Source organism: Amblyomma mixtum, chromosome 2, assembly GCF_055824585.1.
Source record: "Amblyomma mixtum isolate Tamu chromosome 2, ASM5582458v1, whole genome shotgun sequence".
In the NCBI taxonomy this organism is placed as follows: Eukaryota; Metazoa; Arthropoda; class Arachnida; order Ixodida; family Ixodidae; genus Amblyomma; species Amblyomma mixtum.
In genome coordinates, this window is record NC_143013.1 from 266814732 (window position 1) to 266838706 (window position 23975).

The 23975-nt window shown below is 46.2% G+C and overlaps 1 protein-coding gene across 3 annotated transcripts in view; it reads right to left on the minus strand.

Moving 5' to 3' along the window:
• The window catches only part of LOC149363894 (uncharacterized), a 109625-nt gene extending 87617 nt beyond the window's left edge, over positions 1 to 22008 (minus strand). For all 3 annotated transcript variants that reach the window (XR_016289129.1, XM_089573872.1, XM_089573871.1), the window contains exon 1: positions 21358 to 22008. Coding sequence is in view for 2 of the 3 variants with exons in the window: in XM_089573872.1 (XP_089429998.1) it covers positions 21358 to 21743 (386 nt within the window). In the remaining variant the exon portion in view is untranslated. The remainder of the gene's footprint in view (positions 1 to 21357) is intronic.
• Positions 22009 to 23975: the final 1967 nt, after the last annotated feature.

The window sequence follows — 23975 nt, forward strand, 5'->3', positions numbered from 1 at the left end:
TCAGTTGGTATTCGAACCCCGTGGTAATTACCGTATAAGCGGCACGTGCTATTTATATTGCTGCTAGCAGGAATGATGGCGGTGGCGGATGGTGCGAATGTATAGGCGTAATTAGCCATTCAGTGGCTTGCTATTCTGACTGACTCATCGCCTTAAAATGACAGAGACTGGGAGTGCTACATCATCCACTGGGACTTCATCAGTTCAAGGAAGGCAGGGAGAAAGGACTTATTTTTCTTTTTTTCGAAAATTGGGTCCCCGAATTGGAAAGGAAAGTTGAACATGCGTTCGTGGTATTAAAGATATTTCTGATTAAACTTATCGTCGCAGCCATTCCATCGATGCTCCGGCAAATCACCTTGCGTACATCTCTGTGATTACACGCGATGCTTCGACAAAATATGCAATACCAAGTCTGCTTCAGCCTGCACCACAATGGACCTCGACATTTGAGCTTGACGTCTGGCAATTGCTTTCAATGGTCGGAATAGAGACAGCCGCCTAGTCCTGTTATTATGCACCATGCTCTTGCGTGGGCTCAACATAGTTACAAGAATAAAAACGGACGCAGAGACCAAAGGAAATAAAGCAGTGACGCTGGGCAAGCGCTGAATACCAAATGAGTTAATTTTTTCCCCGCCTTTTTTCCATTTTCTATTTCTTTCGCTAGAGGACAAATACGACGAGCTCTCTGAAACTAACGTTTTGCTGAACAGATGAGACTCCGCAGCCCGTCCGGTATGTGCTGGGGTGGACATTGTTGACGCTCTTGCTCACTCATATCTACACGCATCAGCTGGCCGCGTATGAAAGCCCGCTCTGAATTCCTCTCTGCCGAGTGCAAAGTGAACACAGAGTGAAAGCGACAGATTTATATAAATAAATCATAGCTGTCACAATGCGAGCCTTAGGAAAGAAAGAAAAAGAAACTAAACAATGAAAATACAATCGCATGTGACACACGCCAGGCCCGAGTGCTTTCATAAAAGTGGAAGAGTGAGAGGCGCAGTGACGGCCACCTCTTAACGGCGGCGAGGCCCCCACACCGCTCTTCGCAAGCGCGGCGTTTCGCGGCGTCGGGGTGAAAATAACGCGCCGAGGGGAGAGGAAATAGGCGCGATAACAGAAAAGCGAGGCAAGCGGGCGACTGTGAGCTTCGCTCGACGCGGCTGCTGCAGACCTGCATTTGCGAAGAGCCTCTGGCTGCAGGTATACAAACGCATGTATCCATTTCACTTCGCTGTACACGAATGCACATGCGTTCGTTGTGTGTATGCGCGAGTCGTCGCGTTACCCTCTGTGGTTGCTTCTAAGACGCGCAGTATACTGAGGATCTTGAAATATTCGCGGAAGTGCCAAGTTTCGGAATGATGAGGAGGAGAGTGCCTCTTGCTTGCAAGAGACTTGGGACGCTGTCGACGCATTATACGACCCACCCTTCTAAAAATAGCCTATAGACAGTCTATAGACTTCTTATTGACTCTATTGACTTTCTTTAGATATTCCTTTTGTCTATTCATAGTCTATAGAGTGTCTATAGACAAAAGTCTACTAAAAGTGTATGACCATATATCTATAGATTGTCTATAGACTGTCTATGGCATTTGTATCGCCTACAGACTGTTCTATAGGATCTGTCCATAGACAGTATATAGACTTTATAGACAGAAGCCTGTAGACGCTCTATAGATTGTCTAAAACAGTGTGCACACTGCACAGCCCAGATGGAAGCTCCTCCTTAATTACCCCTGTACACTTTTGACAAGGCTGCACATTCCACTAACACACTCTCAGTCGGGGAGGCCAGGAAGTGGGACTAACTGCGCCACTTAGTCACCGCGATGAACAGTTAGTCGATGGGAAGAACTGTGCGCGATTGTGTTTGCAGTTAGTCTCCGACAGTTTAATAGCTACTCTGTGAGGGACTAACGATTGCGGTAACACAGTTAGTCCCCAAATTACTAACCGTAATCACGATTTAATATTTTTTGACTAAGAGTGTAAGTGCGTTTCGAATGTCGTTCGCGAAGAGACAGAAAGGCATGAGCTGCGCGCGAAAAGAAAAAAAAAAGAAACCACTTTTAGCGCGCTATAGCGCACAACGCTCCACATGATCAATCAAAGCTGTGTCGAGGTCTGCGTCCCGGTCAACGAGTCCACGCAGCTGCAGCACGAAAATGGGTGCCGCTTCAGGAAACAAACTTCAGTCCGGGCTTCTAGCTCCTTCCATGTTGCAGGTATGTGCGGAGCGCGATGGCAATACGCTCATTTATACTGCACAGCTGAACTGTTCACAAGACGGAATGTAGAACTATATGACGAAAGGTGGTTTGTGCATAGGGCTCATTGGGTCAGATGCAGCTTAAGGGCAACTGCAGCACTTTTTTGAGAATTTCGCGATATTCAAGGATTCAAATCTATATAGCTTGTAGGTAAAGGATGCCAAGTGTTTTCGCACTAGTATTTAAAATAGTGACGTAATCTACGATTGAATTTTGCACTTTTCCTCAATGCACTGGGATAGTGCAGGAAAACTCAACGTGACGTCATGGAAGGTATGATTTTAAATTACCGCTGTCGTCAGCCACACCCTGCACTGACTCGTTAGACGCTGCCAAACAACTCTCGGCAGGGTTCGCCTTCGGTGGCGTTGGTTTTTTTCCTTCAAAGCAGGCGTTTGTGCGTTGGAAATGTACCGATACCTTCGATGACGTCATCATGCGCCCCCCACTTGGCGTTGTGCGCTGCAGAAAAGCTTGAAGGGCGTCCGGATTTTATTCGGCGATTACTTCACTATTTCAACCGCTAGCCCAAAAAGACTTCGCATGCTTTACCTGCAGGTTTCACTCGTTCGACCCTCTTAAGCTCGTTGATTTCTAAAACCTATGCAGTTTCCCTTTAAGTATGCCGTGAAGCTCTCCCGATAATCATAACGCCAGACACTATTCCTTCGCGACAAGAAAACAGCCCGTTGTTGAGGCTTTCCTCGTTGACTAAACGAAAAGCTAATCAAAAGACGCAATTATAAGCGCTAGCATTTTGATCCATCTCACAGGCTCAAAAATTGGAGGGGACATTTAAGTTCCCCCCCAAGGGTATGACGCGATAGCGCAATGAGTGAATTCCCATATATGCAGAAGGTCATTCTCTACTTTACATTCAAAGATACCTGGGAGTCCTCATACTCCTCCTGGCGCAGTGGTCCAGCGGTTAAGCGATGTGACACTGCCCTGCGATGACAGGTGCTCCCAGCGGTGGGCCCTGCGCACCCAGATTGCTCTTCCCGAGCTACCACTCATTAATTTGACTGCCCATGCCAAGATGGGCAGTTTGCTTCCTTTCCGGTGGGCAGGTTCTTATCACGCCGCAAAGTCACTTGATCTAAGTGGCCCACCTTCCTCCCAGGTTGTTCCCTGGGTACCGCCTGCCAGAGCAGATCCGTGATTTTTCGCTCACAACACCGACAACGCCGACGCCGGATCTTCTGGTGAACGGGGCCTGTAACGCTATCGCGTCAATACAGTGGCACTAAAATGTTCACTGACGACGATGGTTAGCCAAAGGCCATTGCTGCGAACTGCTCTCTTCAAGTCCAATCCTGCTCTCCGTTATAAAAATAGACCATAGACAGTCTATAGATTTCTTATTGACTCTATTGACTTCCTATAGATATTGATTTTTGTCTATTCATAGTCTATAGACTGTCTATTGACAAAAGTCTACTAAAAGTGTATGGCCATAGATCTATAGATTGTATATAGGCTGTCTATGGCATTTGTATTGCCTATAGACTGTCCTCAAGAATTTGTCTATAGAAAGTATATAGACTTTATAGACAGAAGTCTATAGACACTCTATAGACTGTCTATAATTTTTTGTAGGGGCTGACAGTGTGCGGAGAGCACGTCTGTGCGTGCAGCATCCCGCCATGACAGTAGCAAAGTGAACCTGCAACATGGTGCATATTTGGGTGCATGTGCATCTGCGTTTATGTATGTGTTTACGAAACCCGAGAGCGTGTCGAGTGTCGCGCCGGCGTCTGTACGCAGCTGTGGCGATCGACGCGCAAGCTGTCTGTCGCACCGATGCAGGCGCTGGCGCGGAGCGTCGGATGCCCAGCGCGAGAGAGAGGCGCTAAGGCCGCGGAGCGCACACGTGTGCGCAACATCGCACTCCTACTTTGTCGCCTGAGCTTGGCCATCTGCACACTTTCCCCGCGTTCTGTTTTTTTTTTTTTCCTCCTTCCCTCATTTCAAGCGCCCCCCCCCCCCCCCCCCCCCCCTGCACGCACACACTTGGCGCTGCCTGCGACGTGGGTGGCGACGGCTATGCACGGATGACTTCAACACACGGTGCTAGTTACTACAGCCCACACTGCATACCAAACTGGAAAAAAATGTGGTGCCATTGCGGCGCCAGCAAGAAATCGCAATGTGCTGATACAGTTCAGCCGCCGCGGTGGCTCAGTGGCAATGGTGCTCGGCTGCCGTCCCAAAAGACGCGGGTTCGATCCCGGCCGCGGCGGCTGGAATTTCTTTGGAGGAGAAATTCTAGAGGCCCGTGTACTGTGCGATGTCAGTGCACGTTAAAGAACCCCAGGTGGTCGAAATTTCCGGAGCCCTTCACTACGGCGTCTCTCATAGCCTCAGTCGCTTTGGGACGTTAAACCCCATAAACCAAACCTGATACAGTTCAGTCACTGCAGCGCTTCCTAATTGCCCCGCCAACCCGACTAAATTCAGTTAGCTCGCACTCCAAGCTAAATGTGGACAAAATGGAGCTGCTCAGCATGAGTCCTCGCGCCGAACGGTTAGTTAATAAACGTAGGCAGAACAGCTGTGGACCCAGTGCCCTCGGGTATCCACCGGTGATGTAATGGATAGAAGCTCTCCCCTGGCGTGGCGCTCGCCCGGTTTAGGACTAAATGCTTGAAAAATGGGTCTTTGACCTCATATTGTATAAACATAAAAACACCTCGTGCTATGGTAGCTCTTTGACCACAGCTGCCATCGTGCCATTAAAATTCAACGCCATCAAAACAGCTGTGGATGGTTTCTTCTTCATGAAATGTCGTAACCCAATTGACCCTAAAGGAGAATCCTCTGCCGGCATTCTTTTTCTTTTCTGGCTTAAAGCGTCCCTTATAAAAATAGACTATAGACAGTCTGTCGACTTCTACACCCTATTGCCTTCCTATATATATTTTTCTCTTCATAATCTATAGACATTCTATAGACGAAAGTCTCATAAAAGTGCATGGCCATAGATCCATAGATTGCGTATAGACTGTCTATAGGATTTGTGTTGCCTATAGCCTATTCTCTAGAATTTGTCTATAAAGTGTCTATAGATTTTATAGACAGAAGTCTATGGACAGTCTCTGGACTGGCTAAAGAAAATTTTGGAAGGGGTGGCTGTAACCTTGCTCTGAACAAGGCGATGATGCCTACGCAAGGAGTACAGATTGCTCGAACATTTATGCCTGCATTTATCGTGTTTTCAAAAGCTGTGAGCTCCGGTTTAGCAAGTGTTTACTTCTATATCCTGCGCATGTGTATGCCTGCAGCATCACTGTCCTGCCAGTTAAAGTTAACCGTACGTCACTCTCACTCTCTGCAGAGGAAAACATGAAGACTCGGAACGAGTTCTAATTAGCTATAGAACCAGGCTATATAGTTCACCGACTTACACATACGAGTAAGTGATATACATAGCTCCTTACCTGCACCTAACTCCAGAATCAGTGTAGCGCTAAAGCCCCTTCTGAGATTTGATCTTACCGCCACATTAAACACCGCTGCCTTCGTGAACACCACTGGTGGAACTGTATACTTTACGAAAAGATTATGTGCAGAAACTATGCACGTGTTATTATACTATAAGCCTTGACTTCTGTTTGAAAAGATTGCCTTTCGCAAAGAGGACATAGGCGTTAACGGATCAGGTCTAGCTGCTGCCCGCTTCGCACCTCGTAATGCGCGTTTTATACATACAGGTCGAATCTCATACACGTCTGTTACTAAGTAAGCGTTCATTTCCCATATAAGCCATTTTCGCTAGCAAGGACTTAAGAATGTGCACTCAAACTTCAATAAATTTCACACGGAAAACATGCTGATGTGCAGCATGGCATCAGCAATATGCTTAAAAAGATCTTTTAACGAGTCGTATACCACTTTGTCGACTCTTCTCGCAGGGGGCAAAATTAACTAAACGACTTCACTCTTCATGCGCTTGAAAAATTAAAGACGTCAAATACTCAAGTGGAAGGAAACTCCCAAACTTGGAATCAAGGCATCATAAGCTTAGTTTCCAGCCGTAGTGAGTTGACCAGGAGACGAAGAATTCAAGGAGCGCCATCAAGGACGCTGGGTCAACTTAAAACCACATTCCCTCTTCTTAAAGTTTAAAACTTACGCGTTCAACGAAGTTCTTGTTATAGTTAACCAGCGTGTTAGGCGCTCTCCAAGTTCCTTGTGCCTTGTTTGTCTCCTTGTTAACTGGAACTAACGGCACCACTTAATTCCTGCGGTGAATGGTAAGTTACTCTTAAAAAAAAAAGAGTAATGGAAAGGAATAATAATTGCGTGAATGGAGTTAGTCCCTAGAGGGACTCACTATTCCCTTTTGTCCTTTCTGGCTTAGTGTACACCGTTGCCCGCCTACCCAGTTCGCTCAGCTCCATCAGCGCGCCACACCTTAGAGCGATCTGAGGCCCCCGGTATATCAAAACTTTCCTTAAACACAGAGTTATCCCTCATGACAATGGTCTATAGACAGTCTATAGACTTTTTATAGACTATTGTTTTCCTATAGGTATTTATTTTTGTCAATTCATAGTCTATAGACCGTGTATAGACAAATGTCTACTAAAAGTGTATGGCCATAAATGTACAGATTACCTATAGACAGTCTATAACATTTGTATTGCCTATAGACTTCTCTCTATGATTTGTCTATATACTTTATAGACAGAAGTCTATGGACAGTGTATAGACTATCTTAAAAAAATTTTTGTCAGGGATATACGGTTTTTATCAGTGTATTTCTACTCATGCGTTTACGCTTCTCAGTTTCGTGAATGTTCGCTTCTAAGAGGCCTTTCAACAATGAACCAACTTTAAAAATCTTTCCTCGAGCGAATACACTTCACACTGCCCTGGAAGGCAAGGACGTCTGTGCCTCCGATAAGAAAACTCCAAAGAACTGCTCAACCGTGACTTCAACATGCTGATCTGAAACCGAAACTCCTAGACGGTTTATATTTAGTCGGTTTTGGGGCGCGCGCTTACTATTAATTATACTTCCCGTCAGTGTGCGTATATACACACTCGTTGAGATTCCTGCCCTGACATGGTTTCAGAAATGAAAAGCAAAAGGAAAGGATAAAAATCAAGAATAACAGAAACGACCCGCCGTGCAGCGTAACGTCAGGGAGTAATTGAGTGCGATAACGTGAGACAGACGCCTCGTTAATTACAGCCCGGCGTGCGCGACGTCCGCGTATGTATGGAATACGCGAAGCACCGCAGCATATACGTGGACGACGCAGGAAAGAGGCCCGGCGCCGCTTCGCGCTCCGACTGCCAGCGGGAGCTCGTATACAGGGTGTTTCACCTAAGACTTAACACAGTTTTTAAAAATAGGCTTTTTGAATTAGAAGAGAGCTTTTTTTTAGGCATAGCTTTGTCAGCGGTTAAGTACGTCGGAATACAGCTAAGACGTGCTAACTAGCAGGCTGGTTAACGAATACTGAATAGTTAACTATTTAACTTTTACTGTTCGGCCCCTTAATTACAGAGAGGCGTGTGGCCCATCGTAAATAATATCGATATCAGCTTTTAGAATTTCGAAAACGCGTTTACCCTTGGTGCTGTGGCCCAACAAATTTTGGCTTTTTCGACGAGTTACGTGCACTGGAGAGATTGCTTTGCCTGCAAGCTTCTGAAGAAAGCCGATGTATTTTGGCGCGATGTAGCCTAAATTTGTTGGGCCACAGTGCTATAGGGTAACCGCGTTTTCGATATTCTAAAAAAATGAACATGGGTATTAATAACGGTGGCCTTCACGCTTTTCAGTAATCATATAGCCTAACAGTAATAGCTAAAACTGAACTATTCAGTACTCGTTAACCAACCTGCTAGTTAGCACATCTTAGCTGTATTCTGACGTACCACGCCGCTGACAATGCTATGCCGAAAAAAGCGTCGCAGTAACTCAAAAAGCTTATTTTCAAAAATTGTGTAAAGTCTTAGGTGAAACACCCTGTATACCCGGGCGTGCAGCATCGATACGGCGCGACCGGCTCGGCCTGCTGTATAACACACTGGCAGCGTTCGGTCAGAGCGTCGTCACAGGCAGTCTGACGACTGTATCATATATGCATGCCACTCTACGCCTATTCATCACCTATACACATTGCATATATATATATATAGAATCCGCAGATGGTGCTCGAGCAGTATCTGTTATATGATATCTATATATGTGCGTGCTGGCAGACATTTGTCCCTTGCTGGTGAAACAGATCCCCCTTTTTGTTTCGTTTACTTATTGATACGTCTTGGTAGAACAAGCAAGAATTATTGCTCTTTTTACCGTGCTGACCCGAAGGCAGGAAGTAATGTAGAAAGGAGCGCCGACATGCCGACGCCGCTGATAATAAAGAGGGGCTCAATTTTGCTACGCTACATTGGAGGAAGCTTGGTGGGGAATCTGATAGGCGGCGCTAGAACTTAGCATTGGCGCCGGTGCGCCACACGCTTTTATTAGGCTTTTGTCTATAGACAGTCTATAGACTATGAATAGGAAAAAGGAGAGAGCCATAGGAAGATAATAAAGTCTAGAAGTCTATAGAAAGTACCCAAATCATTTTTATAAAGATTGCGCTGTCCTCAACTTGGTTTCCAGCATTTCCGACAGCCTTTAAGCTTCGGTCCCATAGGTGAGTATACTAGGAGAATAAACAGCTGGGTTACTTTCCTTTTGAGGAACTAAATTAAGTTGCTATTCGTAGCTTGAAAGCATATCTGCCAAACTCACTTCGCCCCATTCTTTTTCACCTGACCGTTTGTTTGTCATGGTCCAGACAGAAGCTCACTGCTTGTCCCCTAAACAAATATACTTCCTTTAACTCACTAAACTAAACGCTCGTTCCCCTAGCTCTCAGGACGTATGTAACACGTGTATAATATTGTACGCCGTGCAAACTTCGCGCCCGCAGGTGTGCACGAAATTGTGGTAGACAGCGAAAAGTTCCCCGTCAAGTGTATACATGTACACATCCTTCGCTAATGAACGAGGCAGCCGCGCGGAGAGATAAGGGAGAATTTATGAAACGCTTCGCGCGACGCGCAATACAGACACAAATATACGGTGACTGCATCAGGAGTTTTGAGGCCCGCTTTCCAGGTTAAAGTCTCACTGCATATTGCCTGACGCAGACGAGGCGCCTGCGAGGATATTACTATTAGATAACGTCCCTGGGTTGAATGACACCACGCTTCATTTGCTCAGAGCCATTTTACATGCCCCGACGGCGAGAAGAAGAATTTCCTGAATCAGGAAACCTATGGATAAAACAGCCCATCGACAGCAACAAGAAAGGAAGTGTGCATTATGAACTGTCAATACGCGACCTGATAAGACGAAGTCAGCTATTAGTACACGTCAGTAGCTCATGCATACGTTCAAAATAGGTGATTTTGCCACTGCGACCTGCTACTGCATGCCCTTCAAGCACAACACATGTGGTACAGTACATGCTTACATCAACATGCAAGAACTTTCAGTTTCGACGTTCACTTTTTGAACAGCAATCGTGGAATGTTCTGATCTGAACATTAACCTACAGTCATGCATGATTTGCAAGCGCGTTCGGCCTTTGCGCGGTTAGAGACATATCCAGCGGAAAACGTCATACGAGCTTTTGTTGAGTGTACGTTGAATTTTGTTCGAGCTACATTGAAACAGTACTGCGAGAAGAAATTTCTGAGGGCACGTATACACAAATCATTAATAATAGTAGTATGAAGCGACTATGTGCCATAAGCGCTCTTTCGACGCCAGCAGGACTACGAGTACCAGGTCCTCACTCAAAAATATGTAATTTCGTTCATTGTGCCTGCGTGCATAGTCTAACCATACAACATGCACGTGGCAATGGTGGCGCTGTTTTATACGCTCATTCATCAAACTGGGGATGATGATCGTGGTACTGGTATGATTTCATTAGTTATAAGGAGCATATATTAGTTATATACTTAATATATAGTTATTGTATAGTTATTATATAGTTATAGTTACTTATTATATAGTTATTGTATTAGTTATAAGGAGTAATTCTAAGGAAGGCAAACGTGCAGGGGGCGGCAGAAAGTTAGTTGGGCGGAGGAGATTAAGAAGTTTACGGGAATACAGTGACCGCAACTGGCAAAGGACAGAGTTCATTGGAGAGATATGGGAGAGGCCTTTGCCTTGCAGTGGGCGTAGTCAGGCTGATGATGATGATGGAGTATTAGTGGTATGCATGGAAGAAGGAATGCATTCACGAGCTCGCAAAGAATAACCGGGATTTTTCGGCACAATAACGACGTAGTCGTGGCAAAGGGGACAGTAGCAAACGAGGTAGAAAAGGCTTTCCGCTGTAGGTGCCGCTCCAGACTACTGGGTCTATGCCCGTTCATTGCTTCAGCAGCTGAGACGCTAGTCCCTCTCTGATTACTCGCCGACTCGCATGACGGCGCCCTCAATTTCGGCTTTGTTACAGCCACTTGAGAACATTGCCTCGTTGGTTCTTGTCATGCGCAGTTGTTTTTACGTATACCTGAAATGCTGTTCTTTGCTTTTGTATAATAATTTGTGAGTTTCCCCAATTTTTGTTCAATGCATTATTGTCTCGTACTTCATATTACTTCTTGCGAACTTCGATATCTTATAACCTATGCTCACTTGTTGTGGGTCTGTTTTGCTCTACTGTTTCTTATGCTTTTGATTTATATCCCGGCCGCGGCGGCTGAGTTTCGATGAAGGCGAAATTCTAGAGGCCCGTGTGCTGTGCGATGTCAGTGCACGTTAAAGAACCCCAGGTGGTCAAGATTTCCGGAGCCCTTCACTACGGCGTCCCCATAGCCTCAGTTGCTTTGGGACGTTAAACCCAAATAAACCAAAAACCAAAGCTTTTGATTTCTAACCTACTTCACACAAACTTTTCGATCTGAGCAACCTTACACAATGCCTCGCTTGAGGCATGTAAATACACGTAAATAAATAAACAATTACATAAATAAATAAGCAAATAAACAAATAAAAATATAAGGAGTGGCGGTGGCAGCGTTGGTATATTGATTACGATGGGCATGGAGCTATAATAGTGTAATGCCACAGGCATCTCTCCATTTTTTCATATTATGGGACCCTGCGATGAAGCTGCTCTGAACACAGATCCCATTTATTTTTCCCCCCGCGTTAAATTTCCCATCAAATTCATTACACTTCTTTCTTCCGGATTTATATTCAATTTTTATTTTGTCGCGTCGCTCTTATAACGAGGCCACGTGCCCGAGCGAGTTGACAAGCGCACGGATAATGGATTGAATGCGCTCTCCCTTTTCACTCGAACAGGCACGGGTCGGCGGCGGACTTCCGATAACGACGCGACTCAGGCGGCATTTTATGTGGACTGACAAAAAAAATTCTTGCGGAACTGAACCAAGAAAGATAATAATAAAGCGCCTAAGGTAATAATCAAAAACGCCAACCGTAAAAGAAAGTAATCAGGAGGCAAAAATGGAAAGCGAAATGTGCCGAAAAAGGAAAAGGATAGATGCAGGAGCTGCCATACACTCTAAACAGAAAGGAATAAAAAGGGAGTGAACTGTCTTCTACTGCACTCCCTTTTACAAAGCGGAGTGCGCTACAAGAGAGTTTACTTCCTTTTTACTCCCATATAGGTGTTTTCGTGTTTAGAGTGTACACTCTAAACAGAAAGGAGTGAAAAGGGAGTGAACTGTTTTCTACCGCATTCTCTTTTATAAAGCGAGGTGCGCTAGAAGAGTTTACTCCCTTTTTACTCCCGTGTAGGTGTTTTCGTGTTTAGAGTGTACACTCTAAATATAAATGAGTAAAAAGGGAGCGAACTGTCTTATATCACACTGCCTTTTATAAAACGGGGTGCAATAGAAGAGAGTTTATTCCCTTTTTACTCCCATATAGGTGTTTTCGTGTTTAGAGTGTACACTCTAAATAGAAAGGAGTAAAAAGGGAGCGAACTGTCTTATATCACACTGCCTTTTATAAAACGGGGTGCAATAGAAGAGAGTTTATTCCCTTTTTACTCCCATATAGGTGTTTTCGTGTTTAGAGTGTACACTCTAAACAGAAAGGAGTGAAAAGGGAGTGAACTGTTTTCTACCGCATTCTCTTTTATAAAGCGAGGTGCGCTAGAAGAGTTTACTCCCTTTTTACTCCCGTGTAGGTGTTTTCGTGTTTAGAGTGTACACTCTAAATATAAATGAGTAAAAAGGGAGCGAACTGTCTTATATCACACTGCCTTTTATAAAACGGGGTGCAATAGAAGAGAGTTTACTCCCTTTTTACTCCCATATAGGTGTTTTCGTGTTTAGAGTGTACACTCTAAATAGAAAGGAGTAAAAAGGGAGCGAACTGTCTTATATCACACTGCCTTTTATAAAACGGGGTGCAATAGAAGAGAGTTTATTCCCTTTTTACTCCCATATCGGTGTTTTCGTGTTTAGAGTGTACACTCTAAATAGAAAGGAGTAAAAAGGGAGCGAACTGTCTTATATCACACTCCCTTTTATAAAACGGGGTGCAATAGAAGAGAGTTTACTCCCTTTTTACTCCCATATAGGTGTTTTCGTGTTTAGTGTACAATCTAAATAGAAAGGAGTAAAAAGGGAGCGAACTGTCTTATATCACACTCCCTTTTATAAAACGGGGTGCAATAGAAGAGAGTTTACTCCCTTTTTACTCCCGTGTAGGTGTTTTCGTGTTTAGAGTGTACACTCTAAATAGAAATGAGTAAAAAGGGAGCGAACTGTCTTATATCACACTGCCTTTTATAAAACGGGGTGCAATAGAAGAGAGTTTACTCCCTTTTTACTCCCATATCGGTGTTTTCGTGTTTAGAGTGTACACTCTAAATAGAAAGGAGTAAAAAGGGAGCGAACTGTCTTATATCACACTCCCTTTTATAAAACGGGGTGCGCTATAGGACAGCTTACTCCCTTTTTACTCCCGTATAGGCGTATTCGTGTTTAGAGTGTACGTTCTGAAGAGCGAGCGAATGCAATTGCGCCCGACTCGACTGCCGAAAGTTTAGGTGCTTCCTTTTAATGTAACACCGGCAATGCTTTGAACAAAAAAGACCCTGCCACGTGTTGCGACATTTTAATAAGCACTGTTGGCGGTCGTCTGCAGGAGAAGCAGCCTGAGTATTCTTTAATTTATGGAAAAATTAAATATTACATCGCTATCAACACCATAGGTAACGACGGTGAATGTCCAGAGTAAGGAAGTTAGAATTCAAGTAGTTTTCAGGATGGGGCACCTTCTCGCGAAAGTGCTTACGGCGCCGTGGACACGAAATCTAGAATGACCGAGGGAAAAGCGCTTTTCCTTGAAAAGAGTCAACGAGATAAGTGAACAGTTCGACAAAGCCTGTATACTTACGCAAATTTCACCATTTGTGATCTCTTCAAATTCTCTACAGCTCTGTAAGATTGAAATAACCTGCATGTGCACGGATTTAGAATAAAAAAACAGGTTATATTAATTTATTAATGCTGACCCAGTAACTGCCCAGGACTAAATAAGTTATTACCTTTTTTTTTGTTGCGGCCCTGTGGCGTTGGAAACAGTAAAATGTTTTGTATTCATTCGCGTAACTGTACCGAATTTCCTTTTCTTTTCACCTCTTCGCCCACGCTACCTCCCCTTCCGGCACAGGCCACGTACAAATGATTTCGCAAGGGACCGTCGCTGTTCTTTCGCTCATTGCACAGCTGGCGCCGAAACGGAGCCTCATTAATAAAATTCAATTGCGGGCTGTACTGAGAGCGCAGAGGGTGACACGTTCGTAACAGTTATACACGGGGGCTGCCTGTGGATGACGCAGTGTATGCGATTGCTTGAGCTCCATGGGAAGAGGCATCCAACATGTGCTGGCGCTGGACTAGGCGAGCAGCAAAAGCTATTCATTCATAAGTCTACGTGATTTGAATTAATTGCAAACGCGCAGTATTCATTGCGAAAGAAATCGTTGAGGTGAAGAGCTGGAGGAGGTTTGGGCTAACAAAGGTAAATAACGCTCCTGTCACCCCTTCCCTCGTTCGATCCCCTATCGAAACAGCAAAGCCTGCTACTGCACTCGTGCCCCTTAATTGTCCTAAGGTTAAAGTGAATTAGCACGGTATCATCAAGGACCCCAGCATATATATGCTGATGATGATGATGAATATGGCGCAAGGCCAGCTTCGGCCAAAGAATGCCATGGCACAAGATGTTTTTGTCTCCGAAACATGTGGTCGACGACCCCTTTCCCAGGCCTTTTACCCCAGAGCCTTATAAAAATGGTCTACAGACAGTCTACAGACTTCTTATAGACTATTGCCTTCCTATAGATATTTCTTTTTGTCTGTTCGTAGTCTATAGACTGTCTATAGACAAAAGTCTACTCAAAGTGTATGGCCATAAATCTATAGATTGTCTGTAGACTGTCTATAGCATTTGTATTGTCTATTATATAGACTGTTCTCTAGGATTTGTCTATAGTGGGTCTATAGACTTTATAGACAGAAGTCTATAGTGCGTAAAAATTTTTTGTAAGGGATATATAGCTATAGCTACAGGCCATGTGCCATGCCAGGTTAAGCTTATACCCAACGGAAACGGATGGGTACACGGCGGTCGGCTTGGCTCTTTACTGAGCTCAGTTCTCGCATTTCGCTCAGTCAATGCACAGGCGCTCTGCAGCCCCCGAAAGCTTTCTTTTAAGAACACCTCACAGTATGTCCTCTGGACATCTAGTTTCAAACCAGAAGCAGGCCAAGGTCATCTTGATAGCTGATTGCGCCGCCAATTTTGAGGGGCAAGACATCCGACCGAGAAGCGGTCGAGCTTTTTTGCGAATTTCCGGTGCCCTCACAGAGATAGGAACACTGGTTATAATGACAAGACAGCTTTGAAACCATATCGTTTTCAATATCGGTCGAATGCAATCCCCCTCCGTGCATGATCAAACCCTCAAGCATGGTGATAACTCTAGAGAAAACATACAAGGAGCAGCAAGCGGTGAAGCACGACGTAATACAGGGACGACTGCATATCAAGACAATACTACGAAGAAGACGCCGAGGACGAACGCATGAGCTTGAATAAAAAAAAAAAAGTTGTCAGTATCTTGTATACACAGCGGCATCGGTACCAGTGCTCACCTATGGGTCAGAAACGCGAAGGGTAACGAAAAGGGGTCAGCTTAAGTTAAGGACAACACAGCAAGCTATGGAAGAAAAAATAGCGTTGAGAGACCGGAAGCGGACCGAGCGGGTGAGGGAACAAACGCGGGTTAATGACATCCTTGTCGAAATCACGGGGAAGAAATGCACTTGGGCAGGGCATGCAATGCGAAGACAAGATAACCGGTGGTGCTCAAGGGTAACGGAGTGGACTCCAAGAGAAGGCAAGCGTAGCAGGGGGCGGCAGAAAGATAGGTGGGCGGATGAGATTAAGAGGTGTGCGGGGATACGGTGGCCGCAAGTGGCAAAGGACAGCGTTTATGGAGAGACATTGGAGAGGTCTTTGCCTGCAGTGGGCGTAGTCAGGCTGATGATGATGATACTATACACAGCGGCATCGACCGAGGCTTTTGCACCTCTTCCCTTTGGAAACTTCGTCATGACAAGTATGTATCGTGACAACATGTGCGTACTCTAGCAGGTCTCAGCAGATAAATGATATTAAGGGGAAGCCCCGCGCTCGTTTATGATGATGGATCAGGAGGACAGAGTTTCGAAGCACTGCATAAAATAGCGGTATCGCACTGTGTAGTTTATGATGATGGACTACGGGAAATAACTTCAAAGTGCTATATACATATATATGGCAGCTTACTGCAGTGATCGTTCACCGGAAGTTCGTCGTAGCGAGGCGTGAAATATGTCGAAACAAGGCGAGGCTTTATGTGCGGACATTGAAATTCGTGAAACGGTAAAGCTGCCGTCCTTCTGAGGTTGATACAATGCAATGTGCTCAGTGCATGTTGTGGCGATTCGGTGCAAAGTGTTTTTGTAACGCTGCGAAGACTTCAGGCGTTTGCAGCGTTATATCTTCGTTATACCTTCGCAGCGTTATACCTTCGCCTAATTAACCAAAATGTAGCTGCCCAAGGAATGGAAGCGTTTCTTTAAAAGCTGAGCGTGATTATCTGCTTGCAACTTTTATTTCGAAAACAAAAAAAAAAGCGCCGATGTGTAGACGATAATGTCTTCTTGTGAAATTCTTTTGTATGGGTTATGCATTCGCTCATCACAGAATTAGGTTCATCTGTTGCCTAACATTCTAGTAGCAGGTATAGCGTAGTAATACCTAAGCATAATATGTGTGCCTTAGTATATAACACCTCTGAAAATTTTGTTATCTTCTTGCTTTCAGCTGCGCGGTCTCCCGATTTGTATTAATATTCTTAACAGAAACCTGTCCTGATACTTCTCAATTCCTGACGTGGCACCTCTGGTTCTGACAGGGTACCTCTTACAAAAATTCCCTTGGACAGTCTATAGAATGTCCATAAACTTTTCTCTATGAGGTCTATAGACAGTTTATAGGCACATCCTAGCGAATAGTCTATACCCAATACAAATCCAATAGACAGTCTATAGAGAACCAATGGCAATACATTCTTAGTTTACTTTCGTCTATAGAGAGTCTATAGACTGTGAATAGACATATAGGAAGGCAATAAAGTCTATAAGAAGTCTATAGACTTTGTATAGACCAGTTTTACGAGGAAATAACCCTTCGAGACTGCAGTTTATGTTACATCGATCTGCAGATCAAACGGGAACCGGATCATGACGCAACATCTTCTACAACGTTGAAAGACTACATTGCGGAAAAAAAAAACAACGAAAGTGATCGCTCGCAACGTATGACTTGCAGAACTGACGGAGGAATTGGGGCGAGCCCTGAGTAGTGGTTTAAGTGCCAAGCAAAATTTTAATGGCCCTCTATTAAAATTATAATGGAGGCAAAACACAAGAAAAAATATACGTCAGCGTCTTTAGATTTCTGTCACGTCACAGAATTCCATGAGGCGAAGGGAATTCGGATTCCGCTGCCTCTCATGCTGTCCGTAAAAATTGGAGCGCACACTTAGGCTCAGCCATAAGGATGCACTGAGCAGGTTGTGATGACGCCACAGGTTGTGATGACGCCACAAGGTTACGTGGCCTATCTGCCTCTTAGGTGGCCTCTCTGGGGATTTTGCGTGGATTTTTCGCTAACAGTCAACGAAGCTGACGACGACGCCGGATGTTCTGCGGCACAGGCTCCTAACGCTACCGCGTTACGCGTTAATATTTCGTCGATTGAATTCTGTTGTTCAGATATTAAGATTCGGGTTTCGGTGGGTCGAGGCAGGGACGCGGCGGCGGCGGCATCAGAAGCTGAATCAGCTACAACATGGTGGGTGCTGGATGGCAAGCTATTTATTCCATCGCTGGCAGTTGTTTCAATGTAACTATAACTATGCATGCTCACAACGCTATAAAACCTGCACTTTCCGTGAATCCAGGGCCAGCGTTTCTTTCTCGCATTCTTCATTTCAAAACTTTGCAGAAACACACAAATCGTTAGCGCGCCGCTCAAGTGTCATCCCGAAATATAGAAAGATAAGGCAATGTAGGAATTCGTAAATATGTTTGTTTTTCCACTCATGCATCCACCTCTTTTCATGATTCATAGCAAGCGCTGGCTTCGTGTGTGCATGTTGCAGCTGCGTAGGTTCTGCGCTTGAAGCAAACGTCTGACAATGATTTCCCTGTCCGGGCACAATTAATGAGGAGCGAAGTGATTTCAAAAACAGGAAGTCGTGCATCACGGCAAGCAAAACATGACGCCCAGTATGAAACGTATCCATGCGGGTGTGTATACGATGTGCACAATGTAATTTCAGGTTTCTAAAAAGTGTGTTATTCACGGCTTCATATTAGTGAAGGAGGCCTGCTTCGTGCAGTAGATACGACACATCAGATTTGGCTCTTTTCATTGCGGGTAAGCCATGCAGCAACGTGAGTCAAAATTTCACGAACTGCAACTTCAACCGCTTTATATGGATTTTGAAACATGTTTATTTGTAAGGTGGTTGGTACGATGCAATGTGGGTCTTATTGTCGGTGCAATAATGCACGAGGCGAATGTACAGATGTAAACAATATTAAAGGGAACGGCGCAGCGCATACGGAAGCGAGCCAGCAGCGTGCTTAGGCAGTTGTAAACAAATGACGCTTGCGACGAAGCTTGCGCCTTCAGCACGGAGAACAGTAACAACTTCTAAGGCCAGTTCCTCGATTAATAGAAACTACGCATAATACGCACTCGAATGTGCGGTTCGGCACACATCATCTCGCTTGCTAGTTAAAGTACACGATTCACAGAAGCGAAGGGGCGTGCCTGCAGTTTTTTCAACAGCCATGATCGACCCGCAACAACACGCGTTTCGAGGTTCTCTTTCGTGTTGTACACATCTGTATAATGTGTTCACCCAACATGTGTTCACTCAATGGAATGGCTTGAAGGAACGCTTTCCATATTTATATGGAACAATTAGCTCATAATAAGCGTTTCTGTATGCTTCCAGTGCTCGCTGATGTTGAGGAAAGACCAATCAAATAAGTTGTAAGTACACTAAGATGCTGATGGAAATAGCATTCAGCTACTTAGCACCTACAGCTATGTTTAGTACACACAGTCTTGGGCAGCTGCTCCTCACAGCTCATCTCTCAAATACCCGGATAGAAAAGATATCGGTTAAAACGTCGTCGTAACCATCCATCCCCGTGTACTTCAGTTGCGTGCAAGCACTTCTACTCCATGCCAAACCCATTGACATAAGCTGGTGGCTCAGTGGTCACAGCGTTCGGCTGACGTTCCGCATCCCTTCAACATAACAGCAATAATGCATTCACACGTAGCACTGATTTGTGGCAAATTCCCCGTTTCCGCACCAATTACAAACTACAGTCCCTTAAGCACAACCTCCCGTTAATTTTAAATAAACACTCGCAACTTACCAAACCCAGCCTTAACCAGTTGCGACAGTACTTTTTATCCGCATATATATATCCGTATAGATGTTCTGGTGAATAACTGTTTTCCATTGTCCCAAATATTTTTCTTTATATTTTCGTTTCATATCATACAATCATTGTAACCACATTATATAACTGTTTGTTAATTTCTTGTGCTGTTTTTCTTTCTCCTGTGTTGGACTGATGTTATTTATTTTTTGAATGTGTTTAAATCATCCATATGTATGTTTTTTCCAGTTTTTACATTACTTCAAAACTGTACACACGTTTCTACTTGTTACCGCATTTTACACGTCTTTCTGTGCTGTGTGTTTAAGTATTGATATTTTTATGTTCCTTTATTTTGCTGTTTTTCAATGTCTGTATGACTTGCCCTGCCATGTATGCTGGGCCCTGGGCCTCGTCAAGCTAACAAAAGCAGCTTTTAGCCCAGGTGTCCCACCAGAATGTTTTTTCTGGAAATAAACTGAAACTGAAATACACGGGTTCGATCCCCACCGCGGCGGCCGAATTTCGATGGAAACGAAATTCTACTGGCCCGTGTACTGTGCGTTGTCAGTGCACGTTAAATAACCCCAGGTGGTCAAAATTTCCTGAGCCCTTCAGTACGACGTCCCTCATAGCCTGAGTACCTTTAGGACGTTAAACCCCCATAAACCCAACCACCATAACACATTCTGGAGGAAGACCACCTCGCCATACTGGGAACGACATATAGCTGAAGTCTTATAGGTTGCAAAATTTGATGGGTTCTCGTGCATCTAAGATATGCTTTCACACAGCTATATAGAAGTTATAGTTTTCGAAATTATATACACTGCAAGTTGTGTTTTTTATTAGCATTTTGTTGATTGCTTTTTCCGACCTTCTGCAATATTGTTAATTACCCTGGTGCTAGTTTAATTGCTGTTGAGTAGTTTTTCTCACCTTTTTTTTCGCCAGCAACATTATGTATGCTCTTATTTGTGCAAATAAAAATTGTTTCCACTTACTTCGAACGTTACTTGTTTGAATGACCACGCCCATGACGCTAAATAGGGACAGTCATCGCGTGATGACATTTAGTTCAATACTAAATTAGAAGTGAGAAATTCAGGTAAGTTAATCCTCCCACAAGCAATAAACGACACGCTTATTTCCAGGATGTCTGCTTTCGCCATCACGCTTGTATATGTCGAAGCAACATTAAAAGGAACACTTAACGAAATGGAGTTAAAGATTACTAGCCAAGTAGGACTTAGGAGCATGCTGTTTCTTTTTGCAAGTAATTTTTTTCTATATCTAAAGTTGATTCGGATGCAAGAAAAATTTGGTTCTAGTTTGGAACTAATCATCACGTTTCATACTGGTCTTTCTATACCATCCTAATTACTGTAATCGATTTCACTTAGTCACATACTGCTAATTAAATGCATCTCTTACCAGCGCTTGATACTGATAGAGTATAGGCTGTCAGAATGGCGCAGTGATAGATTGTATCCGTTCACGTCCTTCAAAGCACGCGCGGATCATACCGAGCAGCACGACTGTGTCAAATCCGAACAATACCATCGACATCTGTGTATCCTGGTGAGAGTTTTGGAGTCGATAAGCAAAGTTCCAACTGGCAGACATAACGTCCTGGGGAGGCTTCCATGCAACTCACGACACTTTTCCATGATCAAGGAAGCGCGTCGCGTTGGCGCGTCGCAATGGGGTTGCACAAGTGGCCGCACGCTTTCATGAACCACGCGCTGGCGCCATTGCCATGTATGTTGCGACAGCTACAAGCCACTTTGCATATCGTTAATCTCAGCCTAAGTAGCTGTACGTTGGACGCCATTTCAGTTCTGGCACTGCTCGACAGCACCGTGTGGCACGATGCGCCTTGTACTGCCGCACAGCTATACTATGACACACTGTCCTCCAGCCAACAGGGTGCTAATACTGGCCGGTACGTCAAACGAGTGAGATACACTTACTGTACAAGGCATCAAAGAGCCAAAAACTCAGGAGGACAGTGAGAGAACAACGGATGTTTGACTCTCACCGGCCAGACTTGGTGATGACCATCTCGGTGCCGAACGCGTGAAACCTTTCCCACAGGTCCATAGATTCTAACGTCACTTTGGGGTCGTCCTGCACACCGTCGTCTTCGGGCTCGAGCCCCGGCGGCGGTCGCAGCAGGGGTCCACGGTGGGCGGCCGCCGCAGCGAGAATCTCCTCGGCCGACAGCGGGGGTCCCGGGCCCAGCTTGGGGAAGAGCGCGGGGAATCCGGCGGCCGCGGCGAGCGGCAAGTACGGGGCCTGCGCGCCGGCCGCGGCGCCGCTCAACAAGGAGTGCACCGAGAAGTCCGGCGGCGCCGGTCGCAGGAAGGGCTGGAAAGCCATGGCGGCGGCGGCGGCAGCAGCGGCTTCGGCCGGCGAGGAGCGCATCTCCAGCGCCGGAGGCAGCGGCGGCGGCGGCGCAGGCAGCGAGGGGCAACCCGCCGCTCGGCTGTCACCGTGCTCAGCCGCCACGGCTCTGGGGCGCTCGCCAGGCGCGCGACGCGACACCGACACACGCCACACACGCACACACCACACACGCGCGCAGAGAGACTCCGGCACACAAGAGAGGCGCGGCGCGCGTGCGGAGAGAGCGACGCGCCGCTGTGGCCCGGAGGCGTGCCTACACCGCGCGAAAATGACGGGCCCCCCGACACACCGCGGGCCCTCACACGCGGTGGACTGGCATGGGGGGTGACAGCAAAGGAGGGGGGTGGCGGTGGTGATTAGCTATTCTCGCGTCGGGGGCGCCGCCGCCGCCGCCAAAGCGGCGCCGGGGCCGTGACGTGGCCCCCGAGACGCCGCCATTCGCCGGCCCCAGGGAGCGACCGGCCCGGATAATGAGAGGGGCGTCGAATCCGCCACCTCCGACGCCGCCGCCGCCGCCACCCCCTCACCTCACCTCCCTCGCGGCAGCCGCCGTTCCGAGGCGGCGACGCCAGCTGAGCGAGCCTCTCTCTCCTTTCGCTCTTTTTTTTTTTCTTTTCTTGGTCATCGCTGATGCCCTCGAACCTACGACGACGCCGCCGTTTAGCGAGGGTGCGCGATAGCGACCGACATTGTCCGTTGCCGGAGGTATGTAAATATATACCTCGATTTGAGCCAACTCGGATCAAAGAAGAGAGTAGACTTCTACTCCCGCGAGGGCGATCGAAACCGATGCGTTCGAATTTTTCTGCAGCGTCTAAAACGGAGGGCTTTTTCCTTTTTTTCGAAGGGAAGCTGGCGCGGTCGACACGAAAGCTGCCGCCGCCGTCACCCTCCCCCGCTGACTGTAAAGGCGGGCCCGTAGGAGGAGCATCTAAGTGACGTCGACGATGACGTGTTGGGGCGTCGGCAGCGCCGTCGTTTCTCCACCGCCTTCAGTCGGTAGTCGCGGCATCGTTCCCTCGCCGGAAGCGTTGAGTCGTTTCGATGCAAGAGGAAGGCGATTATTTGTCCAGTGACCGCTACGCTTCGCAGGGGGGGGGTGTTTGGTTATTCTTCTCTGTGTCGGTGATGTTCTTCACGTGTTCGACGTCTCTCGCGAACTCGCTTCGGTTGCTCGCCGCTCCATCGTCTTCGTTCCTGATGTGCGCCGTTTCGTGAGTGGTGCTTTGCATGACCTAGTTGCCGGCGCCGCGCCGAATCTGACGTCGGTGGCGCTCCGTTAGATTAGGCCCAACGGCGGGAGAACGGCGCGCACCGTGCATTCGCGGTGGGGGCACCTGATTTGTAACGGTCCGCCTCCTCGTATCTCCTGCGTCTCACGTTCTAGCCCTTTCGATCTCTCTGTCATTGTTTCATCCAGTCAGGGCAAGCGGCTCTCCATCGCTGCTTCCCTGAGCAGCTATAGCCGTCCATTGTTTCTTAGTGGGAGGGAGCTACCCCGTCTTCCATGCTTCGTTTTTTACGTACATCACTTCGGCCCGCCTTCGAATGCTTAACTTCCTCTGCCTTCCTCCGACCAGTCTACGTTCTCGATGCATACGGTAGGGCAGTATTCTTGCGTGCGCCCTGCTGTTTGAATGTTACATACGGATTTCCTTTTTACAGATCAATTAAGCCCAAGGTGGTTTCGAGCTCTGTGCTTGATTTGACCTCCTCCATGCGTACGGTTTGTGTATAGCTCATGCACGCATTTATTTTCGCTACCACCAGTATTCTATTTCACATGATGTTCCTGGGTACAACTTCTTATTTCGATGCGAGGTTTAAATAAAGGCGAACGGCTTCCTTCCCCAGTTTTGTCCGCCTGAATATTTTTCTCTAGCATTGCGGCTCAGCTGGTACATGTCTCGTACTCAGCTACTTGCCTACTTTTGGGAGACGTCATGTTGATAACTGCGGACGCGGAGGCGAACTATGGCAATATTAAGTTCAGCAACAGCTGATATTGGGACGTGTGCTTTTCTCTCATAACGAGTGCTAACGCCAAGGAAGCGTCGGGCTCTCTCGTGACGTCATTCCGTCTTTCCTTATTTCTATATTAAAGTTCAAAAGCAGTGCGGGTCAGACCTACATACGCAATCGTCTTATCCATAATGCACCGTATGTAGTTCGTTGCAGTCGATGCAAATCGCCTTCGTGGACGTTTTCACGCTGCTGAAGGAAACTCAAGAATAGCAGAAATAAAAAATA